At 40.0% G+C, this 15,311-nt stretch overlaps 1 protein-coding gene across 4 annotated transcripts in view; it reads right to left on the bottom strand.

Annotated features, from left to right (window-relative positions):
• Positions 1–15,311, bottom strand: part of SEC24B (SEC24 homolog B, COPII coat complex component) — a gene marked incomplete at its 5' end in the record, with an annotated part of 90,232 nt that overhangs the window by 44,568 nt on the left and 30,353 nt on the right. For all 4 annotated transcript variants that reach the window (XM_081088969.1, XM_081088970.1, XM_081088971.1 and 1 more), the window contains one exon: positions 1,808–1,981. In XM_081088969.1, coding sequence (XP_080945095.1) covers positions 1,808–1,981 — 174 coding nt within the window. The remainder of the gene's footprint in view (positions 1–1,807; positions 1,982–15,311) is intronic.

Below are 15,311 nucleotides of genomic sequence, written 5' to 3'. Positions count from 1 at the left end.
GGTTTATAATACAATAAGATAATACCATGTATTTAAAAAGTAAAATGGTCAAAAAGAAATTATGAAAGGAAAAAAAATTAGCAGGGAATGCCCTAGTCTGTTTGGCTCAGTGGATAGAGTGTTGGCCCGAGGACTGAAGGGTCCCTGTTCGATTCTGGTCAAGGGCACATACCTGGGTTGCAGGCTCAACCTCCACCTCCTAGTCGGGGCGTGTGTGAGAGGCAACCGATCGATGTGTCTTTCTCACATCAATGTTTCTCTGTCCCTCTCCCTTCCACTCTCTCTCAAAAAAAAAAAAAAAAAATCAATGGCAAAAAAATATTCTCAGGTGAGGATTAACAACAACAACAAAAGGAATGAGTCATCAATGCAGCTGAAAGACACCATTCATTCAGTTAGGGCTTCAATCTACCCTTACTCATGACAAGCAAAACTTTCATATCAGCCTTTCACTTTGAAGGCAAACATAAAAACTAGATTCTGCTCTGGCCGATTGCTTAGTGGTTAGAGCATGGGCCCGCAGACTAAAGGGTTGCAAGTTCGATTCCTCGTAATGGGCATGTACCTCAGTTGTGGGTTCGATAGAGGCAAACAATTGATGTGTCTCTCTGATGTTGATGTTTCTCTCTCTCTTTCTTCCCCCACTTCTTCCCTCCCTTCCACTCTATCTGAAAATCAATGGGGGGAAAAAAAAAATTCCTCAGGTGAGGATTAAAAAACACACACAACTAGATTCTATTCCCAATATACCCATTGACTGGTTGGGAATCAATGAACACTCCTTGGTGCTAGAATTGGTTTTCCTATAAAACCAAATTAAAAAAATGTAAAATGTATAATCTGATCAAATGATCAAAAGGCTTCTGTAGACTACATAAATACTCAGTATATATGGATAGTGAAATCAGCCTAAGGATTTAGGATGCTTTTTCTAAGTTTCAGAACATAAGAGAGAGAATTGTTCATATTCAAAATCAGGAGCTATTATTACATAGTGAGTATAGTCCCTAAAAATATTACTAATGGTTGCTCTGGAAATATAAATTGTGGATTTCAAAAAATAGTTCAGTTATCAAATGAAAAATACAGTATGTTAACCTGAACCAAAAGTAGATTTAGAATTTTAGTCAGACAGGAAATAATCATAAATATTGCCAAAAGAAAAGATAATGTGGGAAAAGAGGGTCAAAATAACATAATTTAGTTGCCTGTCACTTATTTAACACATGGAGAATATTAAACAAGCAAACAAACAAACAAACTGTATTGTTTGTCAATGCTGGGAATGCGGGGTACAATTTCATTTTCACCCCTCTCATTCTCAAAATTAGGTCAAAAGCTACTTTCCATTAACGAAGCACAGAAATCATCATATAGGATATGGAAATACACTAAATAAGGAAATCTTGAGCACTTTATTATAAAAGAAACTATAATAACCTTTAAAAAGTAGGAAATAAATTTTCCACAATAGAGGGATGGATTAGTAAATTATAATACAATGACATAATAAATTATTAGCAAGGAATGACTATAAAGACTATGTACATAAATGAAGAACTGTGAATAATTTAGTAACTGTAAATACAAAATAGTATTTAAACTATGATTACAATTATACAAAATATAAATTCATAGAGACTAAACGTTAATATGTGAAAAAGAAAATAGTTGTGTTGGAATTAAGATTATAAATTACCTTTTTTCATATTTTAAAAAATTGTGGTTATCCAGTTTGCCTACCTATTTTAATCAGTATGTGTGTATATGTGTGCTACATATATAGTATAATGAATTTCTCCAATACCTTTCTGTTGTAACAGCTCTGATGGCTGTGTAACTGAGGCCACAGGTTCAACGAGGTGATTTGCAGTAGGAGGTAATCTTGCTGACGAGGCTCCTGACACAACAGTGGATACCACTGGGCTGGACTTGGGAGGCTGAACATTTTGTGTAACAGGACAGGATAAAGAATCTGCAACTGAAGAGAAGACTCTATTTCATCCACAACAATAAACTTGAAATATATTAAAATACTAAAAGAATGTAGTTTATCTGAAGTTCTTATAGAAACTTCAGTAGCATCGCATTTATCTTGTATATCTACATCTAGAAAATAAGGTAGTTCAAAGAAATTTAAAAAAAAAAACCCTGAAAACGTAATCACCAAATGTTTTAATAGTCTTTAATAAAAAATTTCCTAATTCATTTCTTACCTTCTTAAAAAAAGTAAATCCAAAACAGTTTTTCTTTACTAATTAATGATCACTATTATTAATTACTATGCAACAGTATCTCAGATAGGAAGATGAAAGGAAGTATTTGCTTCTGCAGTAATGTGGCTCATGAACTCCACAAATGTTCCTAGTACCAGCTCAGATCTTTTTGTACTGTCAACTGTATCAGTGTAGTGTAAACACTTCTCATTTGCTGTTTCTAATCAGATGCCTCATTTCTAACTAAGAGCCTGATGATAACACTAGGTTTGACTTCTAGAATAATAAGGTTCATGTGATCCACAGTGGGCCTTTGTTAACAGCTCAAATTGCTTGACCTAGAGGATAATCTTCAGCCAACTGAGAGATAACATAACAACTTAAGTGTCTCCTGATGGATAATTAAATAAAGAAAATGTGATTATATATACATCTATATACACACACGCTATGTGTATATATGTGTAAACATACAATAGATGAATAGATAAAATGTGGTATACACACAGACACACACGCACACATCCTATCTAATAAGAGACAAACATGGTAATTAACTGTACCTCTGACACGCTTCCCATTGGCTAATCAGAGAGATATGCAAATTAACTGCCAACCAAGATGGCGGCCGGCAGCCAGGCAGCTGAAGCGAACAGGAGGCTTGCTTGCTCCAGTGATGGAGAAAGCCAAGGTTCCCCTGCCTGCCGCTGCCAGCCTCTGAGCTGCACTCTAAGAAACAATGTTGCAATTATAGAAGCCAAACAAACCCAGATACCTGCTTTCAGCAGACGAGGTCTCAGAGCTGGAGCTGAGCCTCAGAGCTAAAGCCGGCTCTCAGTTCCAGTGACAGCTATAGAAGGTAAATAAATCCCAGAGTAAAAAAGAAAAAAAGAAAAAAAGGAGAGGTTGGGAGCTTCAGTCACCCACCAGCCTGAAAACGGCCCTCAGCCCCTCACCCAGGCTGGCCAGGAACCCCAGTGGGGACCCCCACCCTGAAGAGGGTGTGACCAGCTGCAAACAGCCATCATCCCCTCATCCAGGCTGGCCAGGCACCCAAGCGGGACCCCCACCCTGATCCAGGAGACCCTTCAGGGCAAACCAGCTGGCCCCCACCAGTGCACCAGGCCTCTATCCTATATAGTAAAAGGGTAATATGCAAACTGACCCTAACAGCAGAATGACTGGGAACACTGGTCACTATGACACACACTGACCACTAGGGGGCAGACACTGCCCTCTGGTGGTCAGGGCTCTCTCACATGGGAGGAGCTCTGCTCAGCCACAAGCCAGGCTGATGGCTGCCAGTACAGCAGTGGTGGTAGGAGCCTCTCCTGCCTCCTCAGCAGCGCTAAGGATGTCCAACTGCAGTTTAGGCCTGCTCCCCACTGGCAAGTGGACAACCCCTGAGGGCTGCCAGGCTGCCAGAGGGATGTCTGATTGCCATCTTAGGCCAAATCCCCCAGGGAGCCGGCCTAAGACAGCAGGTGGTCATCCCCTGAGGGGTCCCAGACTGTGAGAGGGCACAGGCCGGGCTGAGAGACTCCCTCTCCCCCCGAGTGCACAAATTTTTGTGCACCAGGCCTCTAGTCCTATATAATAAAAGAGAAACATACAAATTAACCATCACACTGTCACTCCACCACACCCACCAGCCAATCAGAGGGACTATGCAAATTAATCAAACAAAGATGGCAGTTAATTTGCATATGCAGACCAAAGACTGAAGACAACTGAAGATGGTGGCAGCCATGGAGCTGGAGCGAGGAGGAGTCTTGGGTTGCTCCCGGTGATGGAGGAAGCCAAGCTTCCCACTGGCCCTGGGCTCCGCTCAAGGAGGGGCTGGGGGCCTGTGCTCCGCTCAAGGAGTGGCTGGGAGTTTGGGTCACTAGGGGCAACCCAGGCTTCCAGCCAGCCCTGGCCTCTGCTCAAAGAGCTGGAAAAAAAAAAAAAAGAAAAAAAAAAGGAGGGGCTGGGAGCAGCTGGAGCGGAGAAGCCAAGCCTTGTTGCTGTGGCCGGATCAAAGGCCAGAGGAAAACCGGTGCTGGCAGCCAGGGGAAGGAAGGCCTATTGCACGAATCTTTGTGCAACGGGCCACTAGTAGAGGAATATTATTCAAACTTTGTGCATGAGTCATCTGGGGTCTTATTAAAATGCGGGTTCTGATTCACCAAGTCTAGTACAGCCTGGCCTAAGATGCTACATTTTTACCAAGTTTGAGGGTTGCTGGCCAGTAGACTACACTTTAAATAGGAAGACTTAGGAGTACCTCTGATTTAGATACGTTAACACTTATAGCAAATGATGACATTTGTTTGGAACATGGGACTAAAGAGACTGCTCTGCTCCCTAGGCAGGCCAAAGAGCTCTTTTCCTATGGGCTGCTGCAGAGCTAAGACGATTGCTCAACTCTTCCTGCATTCTCTACACCCATTCAAGCCGTGGCACACACTTAGAGAAACTCTGCACATCTGCACCAGGGACGTGTTCATGAATATTCATTCATAGCAGCGCTGTCTGTGAAAACAAAAAATTGGAAACCCAAAAGTCCATTTATAATGGAAGGAATAAGTAAAGTATGTCCTTCCAATGGACTCCAGAACAGCAGTGAAAATGATGAAAGAATGAACTCCAGAAATGTAACATAGGAAGACACTGAAGAATACATGCAGTGTACTATTTTTATAAAGCTAAAACAAAAACAAGCAAAATAATGTTTAGAGCAAGCATGTCAAACTCAAAGGCTAACATGGGCCAAATAAACAAGGTTTAAGTTTATGTGGGCCGCAAAAACAAAAGCTTCAATTTTCATAGAAATGTAGGTTTATTTCGATAGAGCCATGCTGAATACAAAGGGCTGAAATAAATGAGTAATCATTAACATAAAATAATAGAACATTTTAATAAAAATTAATTTTCTTGAACATTAACTCACCAGAAACTGCACAAGCGTAACGCAAATAAACCTACTTTTCTTGTTCTCTGAAAGCAAAATATTTTCTGTTGCACACACCAAACCAGTCAGTCCAAGACTAATGATGTGGCAATCGGCTGCTAAAATATTCGCTGCTAGTATTAGTGGAGAGAAATGGTGCCTCTGCGCATAAGGTGCTTAAGGGAAATGAATGAAACATGATTATAGTAACCAATCATTAGTGAACGTTGTAGTTTGTTATTAATAATTATTAATAACAGGATATTATAAAACTTAAGTTACGAAATTTTATTAAAACATTTCTCACATACCATTATATTGGCTAGGCCGCAAAAATATTCATTGTGGGCTGCGTGCGGCACCTGGGCTCCGAGTTTGACATGCTTGGTTTAGAGATATCTGTATGTGTGAGTTAATGAGTATTTCATTCATTAGGCTTTTATATATGCATACATAAATATGTTCATACATATGTATCATATAAACTTTTATTTGTATTGTTTTATTAAAGAAAAAGTTTGTAACATCAAAGGAAGAGTTTAATTACATTCCCCTTAAATAGGAAGGAGAAAGTCAAGTACCAGAGATTGAAAGAAGACCCTAGAAGCCAGAGGAGAACCACAGCAGGGTGAGGCTAGGGCAGGGGTGGGCAAACTTTTTGACTCGAGGGCCACAATGGGTTCTTAAACTGGACCGGAGGGCCGGAACAAAAGCATGGATGGAGTGTTTGTGTGAACTAATATAAATTCAAAGTAAACATCATTACATAAAAGGGTACGGTCTTTTTTTTTTTTTTTTTTAGTTTTATTCATTTCAAACGGGCCGGATCCGGCCCGCGGGCTGTAGTTTGCCCACGGATGGGCTAGGGACTTAAGCTCACTCAGGGCTTTGCTGACCATGTTTAGAAGTTTTATCTTGGCTCTGGCTGGATACTCATTTTGTTGAAGTGTCATCCGATACACCAAAGGTTGTGGGTTGAATTCCCAGTCAGGGCACATACCTAGGTTGTGGGTTCAATCCCATTAAGGCATGTAGGGGAGGCAGCCGATAGATGTTTCTTTCTCTCTGTGCCTTCCTCGCTCTCTAAAAGATCAATATAAACATATCCTCAGGTGAGGATAAATAAAATTTTAAAAAAGACAGCCCATTCTAGTTTTAATTTGCTTTCCCTAATTATTAATGAGGATGAGGATGTTTCATTTAATTTTCTGTCAAATACTTGTTCATGCTTTTTTCCCCTTAGGTTGTTGGTCTTTTCCTTATTAATTTGTATAGGTTATTTGTATATTCTAGATAAATACTATATTTTTTTCCCTCTCAGCTAATGCTTTATCTTCTTAGTTTCTTTATATTGTCTTTTGTTTGTTAATCCTCACCTGAGGATATTTTTCTATTAATCTTGAGAGAGAGAGAGAGAGAGAAACATCGATGTGAGAGATAACTGGTTGCTTCCTGCATATGCCCCAACCGGGGCCAGGGCCAGGGAGGAGCCTGCAACCAAGGAACATACCCTTGACCGGAATCGAACCCGGGACACTGGTCCGCAGGCTGATGCTCTATCCACAGAGCCAAACTTGCTAGGGCTATATTGTCTTTTAATAAAGAAAAGTTCTTGACTTCCTGTCAAGACGGCAGTGTAGGCAAACTCGGTACTTGCCTCCTCCCACTACCACATTAAAAATTACAACTAAACTACAGAAAACCATATTCAGAACTGCCTGAAATCTGGCTGAATGGAAGTCCTACAACTAGGGAATTAAAGAATTATCTACATCAAGACTGGTAGGAGGGGAGGAGATGCCTAATGGGCTGGTACCACATCCACATGTGGCAGATAAAAACTGGGAGGGAGTCCTGGCTGCTGTGGCTGTTGGTTTGGCAGTGTCCCATGCATGGAAAGGTTGATGGTTCAATTGCCGGTCAGGGCACAAGCCCGGGGTTGTGAGCTGGATCCCTGGTAGGGGGTGCGCAGGAGGCAGCCAATCAAAGTTTCTCTCTCTTCCTCTCTCCCCTTCCTCTCTCTAGAAAATTCACTAAAATAAAATTTTAAAAAATTAAGAAGAGGTATCTTGGCTGCAGAGGTACCTCGTGAGGAGCAAGGGGTCTCAACACCACACCGGGCCCCACAGCCCAGGGTTGCAGTACCAAGAAGAGATGTCCCCATAACTTCTGCTGTAAAAGCCAGCAGGGACTGCCCTGGTTGGAGAGTTGACCCAATATGCCAAGGTTGTGGGTTTGATCCCTGGTTAGGGCACATATAAGAATCAACCCATGAATAAGTGGAACAACAAATCGGTTTGCTCTCTCCTCCCTTCCTCTTTCTCTAAAATCAATAAATTAAATAAATAAAAAAATAAAAATCAGCTGGGATTGGGCTTAGGGAGATGGAGGACTGCTGGAATCCCAGGCAGTTCCTCTTAAAGAGTCCGCACAAGGACTTCCTCAGACTTTCTTTCTCTGAACTCCAGTGCTGGGGCAACAATTTGAAAGGCACCAGAGGCATATGGGGAGGAACTGAATTGTCTCACATCAGGGCAAGAGCTAGGGGAGCAGCTTTCTCCCAGACAGAAGTAATGGGTGATGGCAGAGGCCAATGTTCCTTTGATGAGCTCCCCTTCCCCCTCCCTCCTCACCCAGCTGGCAGGCAGGTGCCATAAATGAGACTCCATCAACCTGGCTCACACTATTTGCCTTGCTCATGCTTCATTTTCCTAAAAATCTCTCAAGCAGCATCTGGCCTTAGCATGCCCCATACCTCTTGCTAAATGCGCCCAGCATGGCCAAGCCTGGGCACCTCTAAGCCCAGTACAAGTAGCAGCCATGCACATGTAGCAGCCACCTGCAGATTGCTTTGTAGCCCATGTCACATGGCCCCAGGCAGAACACAGGCAATAACTGACTTTGGCCTGCTCCTTCCGGGAGGCCCCAGAACCAGCACACCCTGTGGAAAGCTTCAAACTACATCAAAGCATCATCACCCAACCACCTCCACAAGGGACACACTTAAGGGGTGGACTCAACAGGCACCAGAGCCCCACTGAAGTAAGTCCTGCTCAGTGAGGTTGGCCCCTGCATAGCTGATCTTCCAAGGTAGTCAGAGGTCCAGTGGTCAGTGGTCAGAGCCAATTCTTGCAGCTGATTGGCCTGGGGCCAATTGGCATGCCAATAGCAACCAAGGCTCAACTACAAGAGGAGGGTGCACACAGCCCATATAGGGGTGGGGGGCACCTTGAGTGCCCAGCTTGGGTGATCAAGGCCACTGAACCCTACAGAATACCTACTACACTAGGCCACTCTACCAAGCCTAGGAGACATAACAGCTCTACCTAATATATAGAAACAAACACAGGGAGGCTGCCAAAATGAGGAAACAAAGAAATATGTCCCAAATGAGAAAACAAAACTCCAGAAAAAGAACTAAACAAAATGGCCCTGACCAGTTTGGCTCAGTGGATAGAGCGTCAGCCTGTGGACTCAAGGGTCCCAGGTTCGATTCCGGTCAAGGGCATGTACCTTGGTTGCGGGCACATCCCCAGAGGGGGTGTGCAGGAGGCAGCTGATCGATGTTTCTCTCTCATCGATGTTTCTAACTCTCTATCCCTCTCCCTTCCTCTCTGTAAAAAATCAATAAAATATATTTTTTTAAAAAAGAACTAAACAAATGGAGACAAGCGATCAACTAAATGCAGAGTTCAAAACATTGGCTCTAAGGATGCTCAATGAATTTAGTGAAAATCTCAACAGCATAAAAAAGGACCAGTCAGCCCAGCTAGTATGGCTCAGTGGTTGAGTGTCAATCTATGAACCAAAAGGTCATGGTTCAATTTCTGGTCAGGGCACATAACCAGGTTGTAGGCTCGATCCACAGTGGGGGACATGCAGAAGGCAGCTTATCAATGATTCTCTCTCATCATTAATGTTTCTATCTCTCTCTCCCTGCCTCTCTGAAATCATTAATAATCCTATATAATAAAAAGCTAGCATGCACATTGTCCTCTCAACCGGGTTCAGCCGTGAGTTCAACCACCCACAGCCCCTCTCCCCAGCCGGCCATCTGAGGTCCCTCCCCCTGGCCTGCCCGGTCCAATTGGGGCGGACTGGCCGGACGCCACCGGTGCACAAATTCATACATCGGGCCTCTAGTATATTAAGAAAAGTCCAGTCAGAAATGAAGAATGAACTAACTGAAATGAAGAATAATTTACAGGGAATCAACAGTAGCAAAAATGAAGCCAAGAATCAAATGAGCAATTTGTAATATAAGGAAGCAAAAAACACCCAATCAGAATAGCAAAAAGAAAAAAAAATGGAATAAAATAAAAGTGAGAATAGTGTAAGGAGCCTCTAGGACAGTGATGGTGAACCTATGACACGCGTGTCAGAGGTGACACGCGAACTCATTTTTTTGGTTGATTTTTCTTTGTTAAATGGCATTTAAACATATAAAATAACTATCAAAAATATAAGTCTTTGTTTTACTATGGCTGAAAATATCAAAAAGTTTCTATATGTGATACGGCACCAGAGTTAAGTTAGGGTTTTTCAAAATGCTGACATGCCGAGCTCAAAAGGTTCGCCATCACTGCTCTAGGACAACTTCAAGAGTACCAACATTTGCATTATGGGCATGTCAGAAGCAGAAAACAAGTAACTGAAAACCTATTAAAAATATATATAAAAGCCTAGTATGCAAATTGTCCACTCAGGAGTTCCACCGGGAGACCCAGAGTTCAATTGCTTGCTATGACATACGCTGACCACCAAGGGGCGGCACAGAACGAAGGCAGGCCCCGGCTGGCAGCCAGAAGGCCCCGATCAGCCCTGATTGCTGGCCCGGCCTAGGGATCCTATCCATGAATTTTGTGCACTGGGCCTCTAATTTAAAAAAATGACAGCCCTAGCCAGTTTGGCTCAATGGGTAGAGCATCAGCCTGTGGACTGAAGGGTCCCAGGTTCGATTCAGGTTGAGGGCACATGCCTGGTTGCGGGCTCTATCCCTAGCAGGGGGTGTGTAGGAGGCAGCCAATCAATGATTCTCTCTCATCATTGATATTTCTACCTCTCTCCCTCTCTCTTCCTCTCTGAAATCAACATGGTTATTTAAAAAAAAAAAAAAAGACTTCCCTAATTTGGTGAAGGAAATAGGCATACAAGTCCAGGAAGTGCAGAGAGTACCAAATAGGATAAAATCAAAGAGGTCCACACCAAGGAACATCATAATTAAAATGCAAAAGGTTAAAGATGAAGAGAGAATCTTAAAAGCAGCAAGAGAAAAACTATTAATTACTTAAAAGGGAGCTCCAATTAAGACTATCAGCTGCTTTCTCAACAAACTTTGCAGGGTTGAAAGGAGTGGCAAGAAATATTCAAACACCTACAATCAAGATTACTTTACCCAGCAAAGCTATCATTTAGAATTGAAGGACAGATAAAGAGCTTCCCAGACAAGAAAAAACTAACAGAGTATTATATGAAATGTTAAAGGGTCTTCTGTAAGAAAAAGAAAAAAAGAGCAAAAATTTGAATAATAAAATGGCAATAAATACCCAAAAAAAGGCTATGAGAAAATAACCTTAATAATAATTGTGCTTAATTCTGGGTAAGTAGATTCTGGGTAAACTTTTTCTTTCTTTATAATTTTTCTCCAATTTTCAACTTTTCTGCCATTATTATGAATTCATTATTAATTTTTTAAAATATTTTAAAAATACAGAAAATATAAATGTATGTATTCTGTATAAATCACAATTATGTAAAAAATAATATGTATATTAACAGAACTATTAAAAACTATCAAAATGCTAACAATTTTTCTCGGTAGTGATATAATATATGACTTTTATTCTCTTGCATTTGCTAATCTGTATTTTCCAAGAACATGTTTACATAATCTTTATTATTTTCATAACGGAAAAGTTAATTTTTAAAAAAATACATATTTTATTGATTTTTCACAGAGAGGTAGGGAGAGAGATAGAGAGTTAGAAACATTAATGAGAGAGAAACATTGATCAGCTGCCTCCTGCACACCCCCCACTGGGGATGTGCCCGCAACCAAGGTACATGCCCTTGACCAGAATCGAACCTGGGACCTTTCAGTCCGCAGGCCGACGCTCTATCCATTGAGCCAAACCGGTTTCGGCAAAGTTAATTTTTTAATAAAGTAACTAAAATAGTTCTTAGAAATTAGTCACATTGACCATGCTTATTCTTTATGGCTAGCATTGTGTGTTGTCCTTAAGAAATCCTTCCCCACTCCAAGGTTCCAGAGGTAGTTTATTATATTTTAAAGTGTTGTCTTTGCATTTCAACATTTATTCTACATGTAATTTATTTTATACATGGAGAATTCACCCTTCAGGAGAATTCACCTGCTGCTCAAGTGTCAAATATCATGGGAAATTTCCTTAAGCTTCATGACTAGTAGCCCACATGTACTTAAGTGCACTCGCTAAGCACCACAATATCTCTTGTTTCACAATAAATAATAATAACAATTTACATTCATTTGTATTTATTTGAATAATGTTTGCTTCCCCACACAGATTTGCAAACTTCTTGAGCATAAGGATCAAGTGTTTTTACTATTTTATCTCCCAGCTAGCATTAAAACAATGCCTGTCATATAGTTGGCTTTCAAATATTTGCCAAGTGAATGGTGAAAAGTTCTACAAACATCAAGGACCATAAATGCATGACAGGCCCACTCCCCCCCCCTCCCCCCAAATAAATTGCCCTTTCAAAATAGAATTTGACTGCAAAAGATAGTTTATAAAACTGGCATTACGAAAAATGATCTGCTACACTATATGGGATATTTAGAGACAACTCGTAATTTAAGAATAATTAATTTGGGGGGAGAAGGGTAATTAAGGTAGTTCCCTAGTTAGTTCTTATAGCTGCTTCGCATAATGTTCTTTTGAATCTAGGGAAATTAAATTCTTAGCTAATACACTACCATCTATTTAAGTTGTATAAGCTAGGTAATTTAAAAGACATCTTTTATTCTTCCATTTCCTTTATAAACTATATCAACAAATCCTTAAAATCACCTGTCATCTGCCTTATATTTACTAGTAAAGGAGTATCAGCCCAATTCATCATCCTTCACCTAGATAATTTTAGTAATTTCATCCTAGCTTTCTTCTTCTCTCCAAGTTCTTCCTACTCCAGTCTATCTATCACACTGCTCATAGAAGAAAGTTCTGAAATATAAATCTGACAGTGTAACCACTTTGCTTAAAACTGATGGCTGCTGGACCACACAGGACCAAGCTTAAGTTTTTCTTCCATCAACTCCTCTCACCTTTGTAATGGTACAGCCCAGCAGAACCTAGAAAATTGACACACGAGACAAGATAAACAAAAAAGCCAAGATCTGAAGGAAGTGTTCACATAGATCATCATCTCATATTCTGAGCTTAGAGAAGGAGTAAATGTAGAAAAATTTACAATTGGGAGGTACAAAGTTGAAGAAAGATGATAAGACCCAAGAGTAGCTTTGGAAAAACTGAAGAAGAGTGTAAGGAGCAAAACTGTACTCCCAGGTTGCAATTCTGCAACTTCACAAGTTTCCAAAGATGAAAATAATCTCTTTACTGTACTATTTATACTTCTAATATAGTTTTCTAATTTATTTCTAACTTGGGTTTCTTTGTCTAGATAATCATCTCCTACAGGTATTTATTTTGCTTTTCCTTGGGGATATCACCACTCTAACATAATACATATGATATTACCTTAGCAGTGATTATGTTAGTGTCATGTATGCTGCAGATTTTTATACAATGAATATGTAAATGTTTATTATTATTTTATAAGTGGCTTTTAACTGGTTCTTGTTTTATAAAATTGTACATTACTCACAGTATTATTTTGTAATATGCTGTCAATATGTGGTCCTAGTTAAGCAAGACTTAGTAAAAATAATTTTAATAAGAATAGTTTTTCTGACAAAATTCTAGGTCTTGGCAACAAGATTTATCTTGCTGATTTTAAAAATGATGTGCTTTTTCATATACCATGCTCATGGACAGAAAGAATTAACATCACTAAAATGTCCATACTACCCAAAACAATCTACAGATGTAATGCAATCCCTATCAAAATACCAATGGCATTTTTCACAGAAATAGAACAAATAATTCTAAAATTTATATGGAACCACAAATGACCCCCAAATAGCCACAGCATTCTTGAGAAAGAACAAAGTTGGAGGTATCACGCCAACTGAATTCTAACTATACTACAAAGCTATAGTAATCAGAATGGCAATGGAGCAAAATATAGAATCCAGAAATAAACCCAAGCCTGTATGGTCAATTAATCTATAACAAAAAAGGCAAAAATATACAATGGAATAAAGATAGTCTATTCAATAAATGGTATTGGAAAAACTAGACTGATACATGGAAAAAGGAAAGACCACTTCCTTACACCACATACAAGAAAAATCTCAAAAATAGATTGAAGACTTAAATGTAAGACCCAAAGCCATAGAACTCCTCAAAAAAAACCTAAGCAGTAAACTCTGACACCGCATCTTAATAATATATTTTTTTCTGATATATCTCTTCAGGCAAGGGAAACAAAATAAAAAATAAACAAATGGGACTGCATCAAACTAAAGACTATTTGCACAGCAAAGGAAATCATCAACAAAACACAAAGACAACTTACCAATTGGAAGAAGAGATTCGCCAATGATAAATCCAATAAGCAGTTAATATACAAAATTTACAAGGAAATCATACAACTTACCACCCAAAAATAAACAACCCAATTAAAAAATGGGCAGAAGATGCCCTGGCTCATGGGTTCAAATCCTGGCCAAAGGCACATGCCTGGGTTGCAACCTAAGTTGCAGCTTCAATCCTCAGCCCCTGTTGGAGTGCGTACAGGAGGCAAACAACTGATGTGTCCTACTCAATTCAAAGTTTCTCTCTTTCCCCGTAGTCCCTCACTTCCACCCCCTAAAAATCAATGGGAAAAAAAAAAAATCCTCTCATGAGGATTAATTAAAAAAAGAAAAAAAAATGGACAGAAGACCTGAATACACACTTCTCCAAAGAGGACATTGAGATGGCCAATAGACACATGAAAAGATGCTCAATGTCACTAATCATCAGAAGAATGCAAATCAAAACCACAATGAGGTATCAACTCACACCTGTCAGAATGGCTATCATCATTCATCAACAAACAGTAATTATTGGGGAAGGTATGTAGAAAAGGAACCCTTGTGCATTGTTGGTGGGATTGCAAATTGGTATAGCCACTACGGTAAACAGTATAAAGGTTGCTCACAAAATTAAAAATAGAATTACCTTATGACCCACAAATTCCACTTCTGGGCATTTATCTGAAGAAATCCAAAACACTAATTTGAAAAGATCTATGCAGTCCTATGTTCACTGCAGCACTATTTACAATAGCCAAGATATGGAAGCAATCTAAGTGCCCATCAACAGAAGATTAAATAAAGAAAATGTGGTGCATATATACATTGGAACATTAAGCCATAAAAAAGAAAGAAATCTTATCATTTGTGACAACATAGGTGGACCTAGAGATTATTATGCTAAGTAAAATAAGTAAAACAGAGAAAGACAAATACCATGTGTTTTCACTTATATGTGGAATCTAAAGAACAAAACAAACAAGAAAAAACAAAACAGACTTAGATACAGAGAACAAACTGATGGTTGCCAGATGGGTGGGGTTTGGGGTCTGGTTGAAAACCTTAAAAGGGATTAAGAAGCACAAATTGATAGTTACAAAAACAGTCATGAGGATGTAAAGTTCAGCACAGGGAATATAGTCAATAATATTGTAATAACAATGTATGGTACCAAGTGAATACTAGTCTTCTGGGGCGGGGAGGGGAGAGTGGGGGGGTAGCGATCACTTCGTAAATTATATAAATGTCTAACCACTACACTGAATACCAACAGTAATTGAAAAAATAAAGCCGAAACCGGTTTGGCTCAGTGGATAGAGCGTCAGCCTGCGGACTGAAAGGTCCCAGGTTCGATTCCGGTCAAGGGCATATACCTGGGTTGCGGGCACATCCCCGGTGGGGGATGTGCAGGAGGCGGCTGATCGATGTTTCTCTCTCATCGATGTTTCTGACTCTCTATCTCTCTCCCTTCCTCTCTGTAAAA

The sequence above is a fragment of the Myotis nattereri genome, assembly GCF_964212035.1.
Source record: "Myotis nattereri genome assembly, chromosome: 1".
Classification (NCBI taxonomy): Eukaryota; Metazoa; Chordata; class Mammalia; order Chiroptera; family Vespertilionidae; genus Myotis; species Myotis nattereri.
The sequence above is the reverse complement of the archived record's forward strand: the minus strand, read 5'-3'. Positions and strand labels throughout refer to the sequence as shown.